Raw genomic sequence first — 20,555 nt, 5'->3', positions numbered from 1 at the left:
CACAGTTGCGGTTAGTGTTTATTTGTTCATGTACATGGATATATCCATAAATTCATACAATACTGACATGTAAACTAGTTAAACAGAATCAGCAACCTTAATTATGCGAATCATTGTGTCTGTAATTAATGATATCGACCTTCTAGATCAGATCCATTTCTAAGTAATAGGATTTTAATTTGTAGATAGTATTCGTTAGAGATTAATCTTATTTAAAGTATTAGTAAGAAGTATAAACCACTGGACAAACGTTTCATTCTAATATGGGACTCCTCAACTGTCCATATTAACACTCCTCTCAGAGATAACATCTTTGGTCATCAAGATTTTCACAAAAAACTTAACCATTAATTCATTGGGTTGGTATGCAAATTGTTAACTTCATGTATACCAACCCAGTGATCCAAATATTTTGTATGAACTACTTTTAAAAGCGTCAATGTGCCTATAAACAGTTCTATATTCCTTGTATAGATTCAAATGTGTAGAAATGCCATTGATGGTCATTGTTTGACTCCATTATGATCGGATAATATTGATAAGAATGAAATATATATCCCCCTTAACTTTGTATATATTTATCGATGTAATTAGCGTTAATAAATAACCAGATTTCGGATGCACATATTTCTCACATCCGTTAATTCAGATAGACAGCAAGAGAAAAAAAGCGGAGAAAGTCGACGTGTCTACTGAATTATATTAAAACATAACTTCAACTTGTATAATCACGAAAGATACAAGCAAGTGTGGTGTTTACCACTTATGTCAACATACATAAGTAGTACGTAACACCGATGAAAAGTGGAATGACTATCAAAAGAAATTTCAGAAGATTGAACTGAAGAAAGCAGAAAAGAATTGAGAATTTAAAGAATCATGAAGGATGTAAAGGACAATTGACGGAAGATTTGCTGATCAAGTATTTAATGTATGGTTCTCGTTCATTACACAAGCATATAGATACATACATACCACCGTAAATACATTCCAAGGTCGCATACATAAACGAAATGAGTATGAAGATCAGAGTAATTCGTCTATCCAAAAGTCAGGGTAAACCACATAGATGTGTAATAAAATAGAAGCTGTTACGTACTAAACACCTCTTAATTTATAAATGATCACAAAATAGTTTTTCACTAATCACCTGACCTTATTTTCGAAGTTGTTGGGTGATATCGAGATCACAGACTGACCTACATTTAATAACCACTGAAAACAAAGCAAGACTGAACAGCTTTTCCGTCCTAGTATTCGATTCCTCAAGAGTAAGCATCCACAACCCCACCTCAGTGGATTGAATCCAATACCTTTGGTCTCGCTAGTAAACACTTAACCTCTAGATCACTGAGCTACCATCCGATGGTTTATATGTCTGACTTTAATCAATTCACAATATCTAGCAACAATCTTTCACTGTCTGCTCCTAGGTTTTCAATGATTGTCTAACTTGTGCCAGTTCGTGATCACAATGATCTTACTCTGTTAGTTACAGTAAAAAACACTTTTGATTGAAGTTAAAATGGTAAACCATTAAATTCAACCTCAGTAGTCTAAAGTTATCTTTGTGTTGACAAAATCTAAAAATCATGGCCTCGATTCTTTGTGTAAGGTTGTGAGTATGTGCTAAAATAAAGGCTGCTAAATACCCTCCGGTTTTTCACATGTTCTTCACCTGTTGTCATTCTGTAACAAAATTCACTTTTTTTAACGAACACATACTATTTAACATCAAATAAGAAAGATTAGCTCAGCTAATTTCCTATCAGGAATTTCAACACTTTAAATCTACCCTTGTCAATAGCTGCCATCAGTTTATGTAGACAAAATCAATAATTAAGTGTATATTAAGAAAGGATCGTAGAAAGCACTCTAAGTTACTTAGAAGTAAGTAAGGTCTATTAATATCACGCTTCGAAAAAGTTGAAGAAGTAGTTCTAATTAACCAGAATTTCCAGGTTGACAAATCTGTTGTCAGTTAGCAGCAAGTTCTCTAAATGACCTCGATAAGCTAAATAAGACTGAAATGATCTATAAACTACTAGTTGAAATCTTCAAAAGAATAAGAAGGGACCATGTGATTAATAAAGATATTTATAAGTGTATTAAGCTAACAGTATCAACGATACCATGGTGAAATGCTTTACTCACAGTACAGAAATTTGGGTTACTTGTCCAGCCCATTCTTAACCTGCATAGATTTACTAATCAGTTTTCAGAAAAATGTTTAGAATATCTCTTGGAGTCTGTAAGGAAACGTATTCCCGTACATTTCCTCCTCTTGTAGACAGAGGGTCTTAACATCACATGAAACGCTTCGGCTACTCGCCTCTGTTTATGATTGAAAAAACTTCTATCGCTTACTTAACTTGCACTAATGATGACATTCAGAATAACTATGAAAGCTCCATGACTAAACCATCCAGTTCAAAGAACAAAACTCCACCAAAATCATCCAATTGAGCTACAAATCTTCTGTACTATCGTATATTTCTCAATTCTACTGCATTATTAAGAGATCTTTTTGTGTAACTTACATGTTGTTTGATACAAGTTATGAAATATAAAAAAACCATTTCCTACTCATTAGAATATCACAAAAATATGTCTATTACTTCTTTGTTTTCTTATATCTTATGTACTTTACTTACTTACTTACGCCTGTTACTTCCAATGGAGCATAGGCCGCCGACCAGCATTCTCCAACCCACTCTGTTCTGGACCTTCCTTTCTAGTACTATCCAATTTTTGTTCATTCTTCTCATGTCTGTCTCCGTTTCTCGGCGTAATGTGTTCTTTGGTCTTCTTCTTCTTCTTCTTCTTCTTCTTCTTTGGCCTTCAGGATGCCATGTGAGGGCTTGTCTTGTGACGCGTTTGGGTGCTTTCCTCAGTGTGAGTCCTATTCACTTCCACCGCTTCTTCCTGATTTCTTCCTCCGCTAAAATCTTGTTTGTTCTCTCCCACAGCTTATGTACTTTAGTTTGTTTCAAATAATTAAACTCGAAAATTTTTTTTAAACTGATTAATATAGTTAGAACCAGGTTTATGGCTTCAATCTTTTTGGTACAAGTCACTTGACAAACTTGTATATACAAGTTATATAAACAGATAATACTTAAAAAGAACACGTTATGTAATCACACCCATTACTGATGTGGTATGGGTTACTTATATCCACATAAGTAGTATATGGTGATGGTCAGGTATAGAATGCATTTTACTTGGAGATTGATAAGGAAAGAATCGAAACAGAGCGCAATTGGTATGAAAATGCATGAACAATGAAATCAGAGAAGATGGACTGATATTTGCAGAAACAACAGTCAAGATTGAGACAACTGATTGGTAGAATTCATTTAGTATTGTTTGTTTGAATCTTCCCATCGATGTTTTAGGACTGAAACTGGTCAGTCTCTAATTGGCATATGTGCATACTGTGCAGTTTGACTCGATATAGCCTTAATTCACAAGCATGGTAAGCAGAGATGGATAGTGGCTAGCAGTGGAATCCAGCTGGACTCGCGCCACGTCTTCCTATTTGTGACTCGTCAGCTGGATGTACCTGCATCTCAGATTCCACTTCTAGCCACTATCCATCTTTGCTTACTATGCTTGTGAATTGATTGGTAGTTTGCAAATTAACTGTTTACCGTATGGTTGTCAGATTTTAGTGAGAAAGTCTGTAATTTTGTGCTCTAATACATTCGATTGCCCCCACCCGTGTTCTCATTCACTACACTAAGATATGTGAAATAGCTTATACGTACCCCTAATGTAGATCAACTACAAATCATTTTTGATACGTATTATGAATATAGAAAATTCCATATTTATATGAGAGTTAATCAGTGACAAAGTTTTAGGAGTGTGAAGCAGTTACTGACAAAAGGGATTAGATGATTAATATATTCGTTTAGAAACCTGAAAGTTCCAAGTTCAATCCTTGATTGAGGTCTTAGATGTGACGGGAAGCTATTTACTTGAACGAGACCTCTCTATTACTCTTTAGTTTTTAATGAGTAGTCTATCAAAAATAGTAGTAATATTACAAAGATTTTAGATGATTAACAGATCTACTGGAACCTTCTGCAGGTCTTCTTGTTTATAAGGCTAAACAAAATACAAAATATAAATTCATCCATTCGGGAATAGAACATTCACTTTACTCTATGGTGATAAAAAAGCAGTTTTCCATCATCATTTTAAACATTCTGATCATTATACATAGTATATCTGCTATTCATTTGACATAATGTAAAATATGGTGGAGAAGATTTGTAGCTCTGGTGGGTGATTTTGATGTAGGTTTGTTCTCTGAGCTGGATGGTTTGGTCGTGGAGCTTTCATCGTCCTTCTGAACGACATCATCAGCACAAACTTCCCGAAGTTTGTAAAAATAAAGTTTGTAAAATAAAAACCAAACAATTTGTTGAACTTTAGGCTAAAACCCATAAGTCATTTACTTGATTCTGATTGCCTTGTCCCTATACTTCACCTTTACCAACATTTCTACCTCACTAACTAAAGAACTTAATATGTAAATTTCTACCTTCGTCGTTTTGCATTAATTTCTTCATACATTATACTCTATTCATTTATTTATTAGGAAACAAAAGCTCTGACGAATGTTAAACATCGATATCCTGTTACTGGTTTGGCTAAACGAATGAGTGTTGCGGCGTCAGATCTTCTAGGCAAATCGGTAAGTTTCTTTGAAATAGTTTGATTTTGTTTTTATTATTATTGTTAATAGTTGATTCCATGTCTTTTTTTAAAAAGGCTGGTTTAGTCAGTCATAATAATCAAAATGCCTGGCACAAGTGTTTGTTAACCCAAGTTACATTATCATACAAACAGTATGAGATGATATTAACAAGATGTTTAGTAAAAAATTCGAAATAATTGCATTCGTGACCAAAGCATCCAGCTCAGAGAACAAAACTCCATCGAAATCATCGACCTGAGCTACAAATCTTCTCCGCCATCTCGATGACAGTAAAGACTAGTAAGAGTTCGGTTCAAGAAGATGGAATGTGAAGGTGTGTATGAAGAAAAACTGGATTTCGGGATCCAAAGGAAAATAAAGTATGAGTACAGCTGTGGCACTGAAATTGATTCCGAGTTAACCAACGTCTTAAGTCACTGATCACAGTTGTCGCGAGGTCTCCATACGGACACTATGCACTTGCCAACATGACTCAGATCGACAGCCAATGACTTCATGAAATAATACCAAGTCTTTATTTGATTGCACTTTACTTTCTTCTAACTTATTCTTACACCCACCACAATAGAAAGTTAATGTATTCAGTGGCTGAGCATAAGTAACACATGTCACAGCCACCTTAGTCAACAAAAATACACTACTTCATCACCTGATTTGTTATCTTTCTACTGTAACCTATGCCTAACCTTAGCATTATTCACCCGGTCATTCCATGATATACGAATAATTTTTCAAAGACACATATTATCGAAACCTCTCACCTTAAGCATGTCTTTTAATTCCATAGAACATGTTTCACAGCTATAAAGTAATATTGAGCAAACTAGCCTCGAGAATACTAGGTCTTTGATTCGTCTACGGAAATCTGACCTACTGCACAATTGGCTCATGAATTCAATTATAAAATTACTACGATCTCCACAAAAGCCCTTCTGATAATTATCTTATGCTCACTAGTGACTGGCTTCAAGAGATATTTCTTGAAGTTCTAGTGAGAAGCTGTGACCAGTGAAGTTCAACCGGGTCTGCTGTGAGATAGTAACTCACTGAAGACAATGGTGGACGGTGGCGCGATTTCGTGGATTGGTTGAAGTTAGACATTAACACTATTGGATACCGGCTCAGTAGTCTAGAGGTTAAGCGTTCGCGTGCGAACCGATAAGTTCTGGGTTCTAATCTCGTGAGGTGGGATCGTGGATGTGCACTGCTGAGGAGTCCCACGCTAGGACGAAACGGCCTTTCAGTGCTTTCACGGTTCCCCATGGTGGTCTAGCTTCAATTTGCTCATGAATTGAACGAATAAATTGCTGCACATTTGATACAAGTTGGGAAATGCTGGGAAGTGTTTCTTATTTGTTTGACATGAGTTTGAAAATCAACCACCATGCCAACGTGTGGAATAAATTGAACAGAATCCGTATCTTAGATTTCTTCACTCCTGATCACAATCTAAACATGTAATAGTGTTTTATATCTGCAGAAATTCACACATGTTTGTCAGTGTCACTGATATCGCAAAGCAACCCAGGTAAGATAACAAGTGAAATCAGCTGTTTCAACCTAATATGGGGCTCCTCATCAGTGGACGTCCACGAAACTGTCACCAGCGACGAAATCCAAGACTTTTAGTCCTGCTCTCGAACGCTAAACCTGAAATCTACTAAGCAATTATCTAATGCTACATGTGTCTAACTTAAATTAATTCATGATGAAGAGTGATTATTCTCCATTATCTTCTATGAGTAACTGCTTCATATTTGACAAAGTTGAAATCCACTAATCACGGCTTTACACAAGAATTCCAAAATCACCTCTCAAAATCAGTTACTAGTAGGCATATGTTAATTATCATTTTAAACGTTTTTTGAGATCATTGAATATTAGTGATTATGTTGTCACACACTTCAGCACAGTTGGAGACAAGTTGAATTATATTTCTTTTCGGATATATATGTTCATATGTTGATTTATTTAAATGAATTCAGATAAACATTTCTAACAACTCAACACTTACAAATACTCACACACATACACATCTGAGCTTACCTGCAGTGTTAGATGATTACTGATGGGAGGTGTTAGTCGTTAACATGATATTCTATGATATGCTCTTATAAATTTCTATAGGAAACATTGATTTAAATTAGATAAAGTTATGTTATAATCATTAATCAGAATCATGACTTCACGTTAGATGTTTCGTTACATTTTTTCAGGGGAGAATATTTTAGAAGTTGGACGTTATATTATAACCTATCAGCTATTATTCAGTCAGAGATTGCACATCCACGATCCCACCTCGCGGGATTCGAACCCAGGACCTACCAGTCTCGCGCCAGAGCACTTAACCGATAGACCACTGAGCCGGCCGGCATCTAACGTTGTTAATGTCTAACTTCAACCGATCCACGAAATTGTGCAGACATTCTACTTCCGACTAGTGTTATATACTACTCATATCTGTAAACATATGTAGCATACACCACAGTAGTACAAGTTTAATCATTGTCTGTAAAAAAAATAGATATAAACAATATAACTCCAGAAGCAAGAGCATGATCCGCTTAGTAAAAAGTATAAGGATTATTTTTGAGAAAAAACTATGATCAAAGGGAAGACAAAGAGTGAATACATCCACATTATTCGGGTTGATTCTGAGCCATATCAACTAATGTCTCTAACCATTGATCACGATTATTCAGCGGACCTTAACCATTTAGTCTGTCCCTGATTATATCGATCAGATGAATAGATTTAAATATAGTAAATTAACACGAATTACCAAATGGATTATTTCGTAATATTACATAATGAATGCTTAAAAATTTCGTAGTCACTAACTACTAGCTATTGTCTCATCAGTGTAGTCCTAGTTTAAGTAAATATAACCAGATTGTAATATGTACCTAACTAATATATTTGATACTAGTCACATTGTTGAGAATTAGCTCCAATTAATCAATACAGGCTATTAAATGTGCTATTATTGGCGTCTACTCCTGTGGACTTGTAAACTGAAACAAAACAACCCTATACAACACCCTCTGATTATTGACTATTCTTCTATTTATTTCGATCAGATCATTGCAGCAGGCAAGTCTGACCAATACATCAAGGCAGCAACTACGGTTTATAGAAGCTTTTCGGTCATTCAGTCACCAATCCCATACAAAATTTTGATGTCTCTGTATTTGTTTTCATAAAAGACGGCGATACAACCATCATGTTCTATCGGGTATTTATATTTATGCAAAACCTCACAAAAATAGTATTATTAATATATGAGTTTATGGAGATTGTATCACCAAATTACCTTAGTTAGAAAAGCACTGAGAACTAAGAGGCACTGGATAACTGTTTCATCCTTGTATGTAATATTGCAACAGTGACCACCGATGACTCCACCTGTCATAGAACCAAGAACATTTAGGTCTTGTAGAAATCACCTAACCATCAGACCATTGTGTTGACATAAGTTCGTAATATTTCCCAACCATCTTCCTACTTCATCTCCCGTTATTCTCTTTGCACCATTCAATGCCGGCTCAGCGGAATCATGGTTGCGCCCTGTTAAAGAGTCTCATACTAAGAATAAATGACTGTTGTTCCTGGCTTTTGCTAGTTGCCTAACTTAATTCAATTCGTGGTATGAACTATAAGAAAAGTCTTGGAAAATGTAGACTGGTTTTATTGGATTGGATGGATGGGAATGTGTTCGCATTATTTGACTTCATGTACCATTCACTAAGTCTCTTTTATCTATTTAACTATCATACTTTGATAGAATGTGGTTCATCGTTGTCAAACGAAGTATCCTTCGTCCAAATTCAAGCGCTTAATATACTTTCTTTGGTAATCGCCATATTTTCAAAGGATCAAACTTTACATATGCTTAGTTTTCTTCAACTCAATTTCTCTTTCTCTCTCTTTGTTTTTCAGCGTGATGATCTCATCTTGTTGCTTCTTCAATTAAATCGTGAAAAAGCCAATCTTAAAAGATGGTATGAATATTTCACTTATCAAATCGATCAAATTCAGTTAGTAAAAGGGCAAGTGTTATTGGGATTTTCTTTACTGAATATTTTCTACATTTTTATTGGTTAGCTTCCTGGTATTTTTGTGACTTAAACGAAGGGGTCGTGGATGCGCACTGCTGAGCAATCTCATACTAGGATAGAATGGGCGTCCAGTGCTTGCAGGTTTTCAACGGCGGTCTAACGTCGATCCATTCATGATATCAATGTAACCTCAACAATCTCCACTAGCCTATACTGAAAAAAACATGTATGCGTTTGAAATAAACATGTCACAAGAAGAAATTTTCTACCAGAAGTTTTTTTTCTTTTTTTTTCTAGAATCTATTCATTTGTATTTATTCTAATTCTTTTATACGCTGAAGACAATTGGTGAACGGTTGCTCAAACATCGTGGGTTGGTTCAAGTTAGACATTAACACCGTTGGATGCCGGCCGGCTTAATGGTCTATCGGTTAAGTGCTCTGGTGCGAGACTGGTAGGTCCTGGATTCGAATCTCGCGAGTGCGGGATCGTGGATGCTCACTGCTGTCGAGTCCCATAATAGGACGAGTTGGCCGTCCAGTGCTTCCAGGTTTCCTATGGTGGTTTAGCTTCAATTAACTCATGATTTCAGCTATGAAAATACTGAAATCTCTACAAAACCCCTTCTGAATTACAAAATAGACTGAATATGTTAGTGGAACCCTTTGAAAGTAGCTTTTAAAATGAGAATCCAAATTGATCAGTAACTCTATACAGAAGTATCTCATCAATCCTTAGCATATTACCCACTAGAATCACCTTTCAATATTAAACTACGCGATCAAATGAGCGGAATGAAAGCGAGGTTATATGAAGAATTTATTTGTCATTTCTTCTTCATATCTGTCAGGTGGACAGTTATCTCTTGTCTTTCTGACCTGCGAATTATTTTCGTCTTTCCATCGTTCTTCAACCTCTAAATTACTAATCAGTCTTCAAATATTTTGGATTTAATGCTCCATGCTATAATCTCTTCCTACTCATTCTTCTGTAAAATCATTAACTGAAAATACATACAATTGAACAGCTTTAGTAAATGACATCATCTAAAAGAAATTTTTATCAGTATGAGGACTTGCAGAGATTTTAGTATTTTCACAGTTGATTTAACGAGTCGCTTTAAGCTATATCACCATTAAAAACCGGGAAGCACTGGATGGTCATTTCATCCTAGTAGTGCGTCCACGACCCCGCGAGCGGGGCTCGAACACAAGACCTTCGGTCTCGCACGCGAACGCTCAACCTCTAGACAGCTGAGCCGGTATCCTTTAACGAATGACATCTGCTTAATGACGCAATAGGTTACTTTAATTAAATCAGTACATATTCATTCTTATTATCTTTTTCCTATTTTCAGTGACTTTCATTCACTTCCGTGGAAAACTCAAGCCAAAATTTTACATCTTGTAATTGGGTCTTTGACCTTCAGTCTCCTATGTCTTGTAGTTTCTAGTCTGTCTGCTAATTCGTCTATTGATTGTTTTATTCTACTCACTCTTGTGAACCATATTATCTGATTCTCACTAATTATATTCATACATACCAACAAACAAAACCAACACATTAAAACAATTTCCTTTAATTTAAATAGACAATTTTAGAGTTTATTTTAATGACAAATGGTTTTTGTCAAATATAGAACTCATTCTAGAATGGGACTTCTTAGCAGTGCACACACATAACCCTTCAAAGGATCGAGGCCAGGGCATTTGGACATTACAGCAAAGAAACAGCTGTCATCAATAGCTTCGGATGTTCGTTGCACTTTATTGAAAAGTCAATTAACGCTGGAACTGTCTTGGTGGATGCCAACTCAGTGAATCTAGTAGTAAGGCGTTTATAGTGTGACCTGGGGACCTAGAGTTTGGCCACAGGTGGAATCGTAGATTAACATTGTTGGGGAGCCCCATACAAGAAGAGAGTGATCATCTAAGGATTAATAATTTTTGATAGTACCCTATCTGAAATCAATCTCTGACTAATCACTACAAAATCCTTCCACCTAACCTTGGAATTCTTTTTTTAAAATTCGATTTTAGAAATACAAAAGAAGCGAAATCAGATATAGCTGTCATTCAGTCTGAATTGAATGATGTAATTGGCCAGTTGAAATTATCAGACCCATTAATAAAGTTTCTTGATAATATGATCCGTATGGGTGATGTTTATGGTGGTGATGATGTCTTGTTTGCTAGTGAATATCGAAGAGTAAGTTATTTGTTTTTTGTTGAATATCTCCTGACGACAGAATAGTATACTTTTTGCGAAGAGATATAAAGAAGTGTCTAACCAGTGTAAAACCATGGTGAATTTGGTTTAAATACTTATTTGACAATTCAATTATGTAGCTAAATTAAGATTTATCGGAACTAGAGTTTGATGCAGGTTTAACTTAATGGTCAGATTACTTGGCCTTTAACCACTAAATAACAAGTTCGAACATTGTCGACCCCCCCTCTATTTGTTAAAGGAACTATCTTTAAGTCGAGAATATGAATCACAATTTCAATACTAAAGTGTTGCAGTAATGATGTTAATAATATTATCTTTAGAGATTCTCACCGTGAAACAGTTAATTTATAAAGCTACCGCCAACTGTGTATATGGATTCACATTTATCTGCTAAAGGCATCAAGTTGGTAGACTGAACTCTTTTCTGCATCATTAATCTACAACCGGACTCTTATCTTTTTAGATTCTCTGAAACCATAGTCATCAAACGCCTTATGCTGAAATTATCTATCCAATAGCAAATAGTGTTAATCCTCCTTAACATTGATGATATTCGGCAGTTTTTTCTAAGTTTAATGTTTTGCTGTCTAAATTAGAAATAGTTAGTCCTGGCGGTTGATTCGGCTAAATATCAGTGACATTCCGCTGGCGCTACAGTCGAATCAACTGCATCATAATGTTAATTAATATAACTTGGTTGACTAGATTATGTGATGGCTTATTGGTGGATTAAAACAGTACTAAAAAGGCGCCATAACTGAGACTAGAAAATCATGACACACTTGATCGATATTTTGGTGCCCATCGGCTGTGTGCATCTATAGGTCGTAACGAAGACATTAACACCACTCATTTGCTGAGTTGAACTCAAGTCTTCAAAAGTCCTCTTTGTTTAGTCAGTTCATGATAGAAACAACCAATTAATCAACTTTTGTAACTTTCTTGGATTGATTTTTTTTGCTTGATCTTTTAATCATCAAAATAGCATCTATTACCCTCTCATGAAATTGTTCCATCAAAGCCAAGTTTGGAGTTTGCTCGTGATATTGAAGAACGTGAAATAGCTCGTGTTCTAAATAATTCATTACGTCATTCTCTACATCGTTCAAGTCCTCTATCTGATGGAAGTCATTTCAGTCAACCAATATCACCTATCTCATCATCACCATCACCATCATCATCACCTTTCAATAACTTAAATACGTCGATTATACCGAAATTAGATAGTATGCCTGAACCGGTCGAAATTCGTTTACAACGAAAACGTTTGGAACAAGAATTAGCTGATATTGAAAATCTATGTGCTCCACATCAATTGATTCATAGAAAATTGAAGGATACACAAAAATCCATTCGATTAACTGAACGAAATAAATCGTCTACAGAACAAGTAACAGAACAATGTATTTTTATATTTGTGTGTAAACTAGTTGGTTAGCGTTTTTTTAGCGAGTTAGCTTTTCTACGGGATGGGGTCGCTAACCCTATGCCCAACCCTCCTCCTTTACCCGGGTTTGGGACCGGCAGTAACTCTAGAAGAGCTACAGGCGGAGTGTAAAATACTTGTCAGTACATTTTTGTATTGGTTGTTTGAATCTTCTGAATGATGTTTAGGAAGGACTGTAATAAATCAATCTCTTATTGGCATATGTGCATCATGTGCGAATTATCTCGATATTGAGTTCAGTTAGAAGCATTATTAGCAGAGATGATGGTGGCTAACAGTGGAATTCAGGACATGTGTTTCGTCCTTTTTTGGGACTAAGTAGATAACGCGGTGGCGTTAGAAGCGAATGGTACTGGGTTAGAGTCACAGAGTGAATATCAGCTCTGGGATGAAATTACATCCAGTTGACTAGTTCCAAATAGGACGAAACGCGCGTCCTGGATTCCACTTCTAGCCAGCATCACTTCTACATGTCAGTAGCTTAAATTGTCAACTGTAAATACTCGTTCATTCGACAATTAACTGACAAATGCTTGAGATTCAATTCAGTCATATAGCTGAGATTTATCAGGTTCTTTTTATCTTGAGTAAGTACTTCACTACCAGCTTTCAATTAACATCGAGCCACTTATATATAGTTCGTGTTTTATTTCATTTACGCTTTGAATATTCATCCTATTATATCACTCGTTGGATAGATATTCTTTTTATTAAAGAACTAACTGATAAAGTTTTCATGATAATCCTGGAAAAGCGTTTTTGTTATATCGATTGTTTGAGTGCCCAGTTAATATATGACGTGCTGATCACCGCCAATCAGAGGGGAGGGGATTACCGATCAGAGCAATGATATACGAAAACCGTATGAGTTGTCTTGAGTACTTATCAGTCCTGCTATCTCCCTAGCCCAGCCAGTTAAGTTCAGAACACCAATAACAGCCTCTGTGGTATGAATAATTATTCACAAACATACTGGGTTTATATACCAACCAAACAGACCACATCGTACCATAAAATAGAAAATAACATTTGTACAATATTTAGCCAAATGTGGCTGTGAATAGGGGGAACAGTAATTAATGGACTAGGGATAACTCAAGAACGATAAATCGTATAATAATAGTCTATAGGTCAAAACAAAGCTTATAATAAGAGGTACACGAATATGAATAGTTTAATTACTTAACAATTATACAATAGGAAATGTACATATCGCATTGGTCTATAAATAGTTCTCAGAGTTACCATTCGTAATTCTCCACGGGATATAACAGTTCTATTAACGCTGAACTTAATGTCAGACTGTTCAAATTTAAATTATTGTAAGTTAACAGCTTATCTCTAAGCATTAGGATTTTCCAATTCCCACTCATATCTGTATGTTGTTCTACTGCTTGATGTCATAATATCTGAGTTACTACTTATCGATGCTTTCTATGATGGTCTCATAGGTCCGCTGATTATCACTTATTTAAAAGATTTCTACATTGGCAATTCTTTCAAGTTATTCTTTTGATAAAGTTTTATTATGCACCTACATGGAATGATTCAGAAGTGTTAGCTGATTTGAATTAAGATTTGAATTAAAGAAACATATTGGACATTGAATTATTTATAGTTATCCGAAGGGGTTTTGTAGAGATTTCAGTATTTTCATTGTTGAAAGCATGAGTTAATTGAAGCTAGACCGCCAAGGAAAGCCTGGAAGGACTGGATGACCGTTTCATCCCATTGTGGGACTCCTCAGCAGTGCGCATCCACGACCTTGCCTCTTGAGTTTCATATACTCACTAATCATATGCTCATTAGTGACTGACTTCAAGATATACTTCCTGGAGTTCTAGTGAGAAGCAGTGACCAGTGGAGTTCAACCACGTCTGTTGTGAGATAGGAACTCACTGAAGACAATTGGTGAACGGTTGCTCAACTTCGTGGATGGGTCGGAGTTAGACATAAACAGTATCGCATGCCGGCTCAGTGATCTATCGGTTAAGTGCTCTGGAGCGAGACTGGTAGGTCCTGAGTTCGAATCTCGCAAGGCGAGGTCGTGGATGCGCGCTGCTGAGGAGTTCCGCAGTGTATTTATAGTTAGCCAATTGAAAATTGAACTCAGTTTTGTTACTGTTTTTTTTGTTTGTTCGTATCAATAAATTTTCTACTTTGTTTTAGTCAAATAAATTTAATTCCAAAGCACCATCAGCTACTTTATTACGTAGACTACATCAAGATAGTATACATAATCGTCAGTCAAAATCTGCTAATAATTCAATTAGACGAAAATCAGTTGAACCTGATTATGTTGAATTCTATGGTGATGTATATAAACGTCCCAGTACCGCGTTTGATCATTATTCCCAATCATCAATGAAAAACAAATTGTATGATATTCATCATAAGCATCATTATGATCAGTCAAGATTTATGAATCATGATGATGATGGTGTTGAGGATGGTGGTGACAATGAAGTAGATGAAGATGGGATTAAAAAATTTCGAAGGTTTGTCAAACTTCTTTTAGTAAAGTTCAATGTTTCCATTTATAATAGAAAAGAATTTCAAATGTAAATAAGTAAGCAACGAAAAAATACAGTTAGGTGTGAATAGAAATTGTACAAACTGAAGTGGATCTTTATTTATATTTATTTATTTAAACACATAAATATTGGTACAAGGAAGCACCAGATACATATGTGCCGCACAAATCTCATTCGATTTGTGTGAGGGCTGTAATACTGCCTAGGTGCCCAAACTGAAGCAGGTGGTTTTCTCAGGGGGTCACACCCGGAGCCTTCGACCTATAGGTCTGATCCACAAGGCAGTGGAGCATCGTGAAGAAATGCAGTCCCATGGTAGCCTGTCACCAACGATTAATTCATGCGCCATTTGTTCCCTCAAGATACTGGAGTCCATGTGCACCATTGGTTTGGAATCAGGGTTTTCTAACTCCCTTAGGTGGACTTTCCGTGTCCACCAACCCGGTCAAAGCTCCGGGCATTCGCTTTCCGTCCTCTCAATTTTGTAAACGACACCCATGGTGCGAGAAGGCAGTGAGTATGACTTCCCTGACCGAGGCTATATAAGCGTGGCTATGTGAGAGCATTTGGAGAGGGAGAGCGGCCCCTCCCCACTCTTGGCCGTACCAGGGCATTTGGGGGCACTGTAGTGGACCAAATCTAATTTAAGTTCATAATGCATGATGTGAAACTAGTTTACAACTTTGAAATGAAGAACATCGAGATGACTAGTCCTAGATAGGACTAAACGCTCCTACTGGATAACATCGCTAGCCACCATCTATCTTTGTTTATGATATGAATGGTAATGAAAAAGTCTTAGTAGAAACAACTTGTGTAATAATAATACTAATGACAAAATATAAATATTTCTGGCAGAACTAACAGTTCATATGAATAAATTGTGCCTATGGTGAAGAGGAAGAGGTATAACGAATCATTTCCTGATACACAACTGCGGTTTAAAATTATGTATAACTAATGCTTCAATAATTTAAGGTAGGTTTAAGCATACATCTGTACGAATCTTTGGTTGGATCCTGTAAGTGTTAATATCAAATGATAAATGTTAAACTGAATGTTTTGAATCTTCTACTTATTGCACAGAAGGCAATATAAATTATTTGTGTTACATCATGCTAAGACAAACTAGTAGATGTACTTGAATGTGATGTAGACATGACCTACAAGAACAATTTACTTACCTAGTTCTGCTTGAGCTAGTAAACTACTAATAGATACACTCTGAGTTAATCACTAGTGGCGACTTATCTTTGACATGAAGGGGATGGCAGAAGATGGTTATACGAAGAAATAAAAGTCGTTCAATTTTAAATTTGGCTCAAAAAGTCTTCTCGATTTTCATTGGCTAATCAGTATACTATACCTTTACCGTTAATTTTTATCAAAAGTGTTATTTTACATGGTATATTTTTTGTGAAAAAGCCTCAAAATAACTAAAAATTCTAATTCGTTCATCATCTTATGTTATAACTTGTGGCCTGCCTGTGTGCTCAGTTAATATATGACGTGACGATGCCACCAATTAGAGAGCAGTGATTTATCGATCGGACCAATAACAAACGAAACCCGTACGAGCAGTCTAGAGTACTTATCAGTCCTGCTTTCTATCTAGCCCAGTCAGTTAAGTCCAGAACACCAATAACAGCCTCTGCGGTATGAATCTATGCGATTCATTTATTTCAAGCATGCTCGGTTTATATACCAAACAGACACCACATCGTATCAATAAAGTAGCAAATAACATTTGTACAATATTCAGCTGCATGTGGCAGTGAATAGGGGGAACAGTAATTAATAGACTGGGTGTAACTCAAGAACTGTAAATCGTATAATATTAGTTCATAGGTCAAAATAAAGCTTATAATAAGAGGGATGCGAATATGAATAGTTTAATTAGTTAACAATTATATAATAAAAATATACATATAGTGTGGTGTGGGTTACTGATATCCACATAAGTAGTATATGATGATGGTCAGGCATTGAATGTATTTCAGTAGAAGATCAATAAGGAGAGAACGGGAATGGCACGCAATTGGTACGAAAATGCATGAACAATTATAATCGGATACTATGGATGGATATTTTCAGAAGGAACAGTCAAGATTGAGACAATTGATCTATAATCATATGCTCTCTAGTGACTGACTGTAAGGGATGTTTCCTTGAGTTCTAGTGGGAAGCAGTGACCAGTGGAGTTCAACCGAGTATGTTGTAGAGATATCAACTCACTGAAGACAATTGGTGAACGGTTGCTCAAACATCGTGGATCGGTTGAAGTTAGACATTAACATCGTCAGATGTCGGCTAGCTCAGTGGTCTATCGGTTAAGTGCTCTGGCGCAAGACTGGTAGGTTCTGGGTTCGAATCTCGCGAGGCGGGATCGTGGATGCGCACTGCTTAGGAGTCCCACAATAGGATGAAACGGCTGTCAAGTGCTTCCAGGTTTTCCATGGTAGTGTAGCTTCAATTGACTCATGATTTCAACTATGAAAATACTGAAATATCCACAAAACCCCTTTTGAATTGACTAATAGTTTGAAAATTAACTGTTTACTGTATGGTTGTCAGATTTTAGTGAGATATTCTGTAATGTTGTCCTAGAATACATTCGATTGTCCCCACTCGTGTTCTTGTTCGTTACAATAGCATTGGTCCATAAATAGTCCTCAAAAGTTACCATTCATAATTCTCCTCCGGATATACCTTTCTTTCCATTTTTTTCTCTTTCTTTCCATTAAAGTATTCCAGAAAATTTAAATTTATTTCCACATGATTCATTATTTATACAAAATACATCAAAACCATTACAAGATGAAAGACATAAACCATTGAATTGTAATAATCCATCAGACGTTATTTATAAATCCCCGATTCGATCAAGATCTTATTCTGAGAAACCATTATCACCGTCAAGATTAATACCAACCAAGACAACAATCAATAATCCTTTAAGAAAATCATTTGAATTATCTACAAAATATTGTCATGAGGATGAAGATGATGATGACGAAGATCATTATGAAAATAACGAAAGAATACGTAATAGAATAAGAAAGAAACCTTTTCGAGAATATTCTTCAGATGAAGTAAATAAAGCTCATGAATGGAATTGGGATTTATCAGAACGAAAGGTACTTTTTTATTTTACTATGAACATATAAGATTTTTGAGGATTTCTCAATTAATAATCTACATTATGAACTCCAATTAAACTAGGTAATAATTAAAAATTAGAGATTAAGGAATGAATTATAAGCAAAGATGGATAGTGGCAAGCAGTGGAATCCAGGACGCTCGTTTCGTCCTATTTGGGAACATCAACTCTGAGATGCAGGTACATCCAGCTGACGAGCCACAAATAGGAAGACGTGGTGCGAGTCCAGCTGGATTCCACTGTTAGCCACTATCCATCTTTGCTTACCATGATTGTGAATTAAGGCTATATCGAGTCAATCCGCACAGTATGCACATATGCCAATTAGAGACTGACCAGTTGCAGTCCTAAACATTAATGGGAAGATTCAAACAAACGATACGAAGTGAATTTAATGAATGAATGTTTCGTTTAGATATTATCTTATAAATATGAACCCGATTAGATACCAATTTAGAAATATGAAAATTAATTCACTCTCCTCCTACGATCGAATCTTTTGCAGTTTATTTCTTGATAGATTTGTGTGCATAGTCTTGTAATAGAACTTAAAACTTGTTGAGTGCTTCTTGATTTTCAGCGATTGTCTAAAGTTAGTACAGAATTTAGTTTATTATTTATATCATATCAGATAGCTCGTTACGTTATGGTCTGTTATCTCAATGGAGAAGTTTCGCCTTAATTTATAATTTAAACAGTCTAAATTAAGGAACTAAACAACATCAAAACTATATTTTCAACAAGGGGTTTTGTGAAGATTGTAGTAATTTAATAGTCAAGTTCATGAGTCCTATCTGATAACAATCATCATGTGTTCACTAGTGACTGGCTTCAAGAGATATTTCTAGGAGTTCTAGTGAGAAGCCATGACCAGTAAAGTTCAATCGTGTCTGTTGTGAGATAGTAACTCATTGGGGACAATGGTGGCTGCTGGCACAATTTTGTGGATTGGTTGAAGCTAGATGCCCGATGCCGATCGGCTTAGTGGTCTAGAAGATAAGCGTCCGCGTTTGTGATCGAAGATTCTGGGTTCGAATCCTGCTAGCAGGATCGTGGATGCGCACTGACGAGGAGTCCTATACTAGGACGAGACGGCCGTCCAGTGCCTCCAAGTTTTTCAAGGTGATCTAGCTTTAATTGACTGATGAACGCAACTATTAAAACTATAACGAATAGTTTGACAATAATTGGGTGCCGAGTATAGAGAATTCATTATATGTAAAAAAATTATATTTGAAATAGTCTCAGCGATTGAAATTTAAATAATTCCAACGTTTCGTCCAGCTAACTTGTCTGAACTTCTGAAGAAGTCCATATATTTATTTAATTAAATCAGATCTAAAATAAATGTCCGAAAACCTTAGACGTATCACCGAATATGTAAAAATAATGACCCAATTCTTCAAGTAATTCACTTCGAAGATAGCTCATGGATCGGGGTTGAACAATCTTATAAAACTTGTCTTCAGGCAAACAATACAGGTGAGTTTACAAGTCTCCGTTGGGGACAGTAGAGAATTCTACTTTGAAGAAACATATCATATATGATTATAGGTCAAACAGCCTAAATTTGAAAGTATTGGATTCCAACCTAATGATTTCAAGGTAAAACGATCAAGACAAACATGACGATCAAAGCCTCAATCTTCACTCCAACTGTCGTGCATTCTCCCTGTGAAAGAGTTGCAGACTAGCGTAGACATTACTGTCCAACACTCCTTGAGTTTGCAATGGCTATTCAGTTGATGTTGAGGACTGCGGTAGATCGGTTTCTGTTGACACTTATGCATCCTGTATGTATTGCCTTGATATTTCTGTTTAATCACGAACTTTTGTTAAAGTCGAGTAGCAACTAGCACTGATATCTTTTGAGGCGAAATGTACTGAGTTTGCTTCTCAATGTGAATATCAATAGTGAGATGTAAGCAAATCCACCTGATGAGTCTGAAATAGAATGATACGTGTTTCCTTGCTGCTACCATTAGCCACTATCCAATTTTCATAAGTGGTTACTCATCATTTCAGTTCATTCTATGTATCTTAAATATCTGTCTTTTTGCTTTCTGTTTATCATTGGTCAAAATAGACTTTGAATCATATAAAACCATCTCATGATTTAGATAATCTTCAATTTAAACCAAATATACTATCCTCTGAATATTCAAAGTTTTCTGCATTCGGTAAGCAAATAAGTCATTAAAAACTGATGCTTTTTATATGAGAATTGTTTGTGTTTATCTATAGAGTGTTTATAGAATTTTCACTGTTGAAATCATTATTTATTCCAAAATTACATAATTTTACTCTCCGTTATTTTATACCATTCGGCGAATAATTGTCATTATTCCCTTCAACACTCCCTATCATTTTACCACTAATTCCGGGGGAATTTTCA

At 35.8% G+C, this 20,555-nt stretch overlaps 1 protein-coding gene across 1 annotated transcript in view; it reads left to right on the top strand.

The window, feature by feature from the left end:
* Positions 1–20,555, top strand: part of Smp_138040 (hypothetical protein) — a 47,163-nt gene that overhangs the window by 7,805 nt on the left and 18,803 nt on the right. The window contains exons 7-13 of the mRNA XM_018797709.1: positions 4,610–4,705; positions 8,669–8,766; positions 10,827–10,995; positions 12,005–12,146; positions 12,243–12,409; positions 14,636–14,782; positions 20,247–20,340. Coding sequence (XP_018646763.1) covers positions 4,610–4,705; positions 8,669–8,766; positions 10,827–10,995; positions 12,005–12,146; positions 12,243–12,409; positions 14,636–14,782; positions 20,247–20,340 — 913 coding nt within the window. The remainder of the gene's footprint in view (positions 1–4,609; positions 4,706–8,668; positions 8,767–10,826; positions 10,996–12,004; positions 12,147–12,242; positions 12,410–14,635; positions 14,783–20,246; positions 20,341–20,555) is intronic.

Source organism: Schistosoma mansoni (genome assembly GCF_000237925.1).
Source record: "Schistosoma mansoni, WGS project CABG00000000 data, supercontig 0163, strain Puerto Rico, whole genome shotgun sequence".
NCBI classification, from domain to species: domain Eukaryota; kingdom Metazoa; phylum Platyhelminthes; class Trematoda; order Strigeidida; family Schistosomatidae; genus Schistosoma; species Schistosoma mansoni.
The sequence above is the reverse complement of the archived record's forward strand: the minus strand, read 5'-3'. Positions and strand labels throughout refer to the sequence as shown.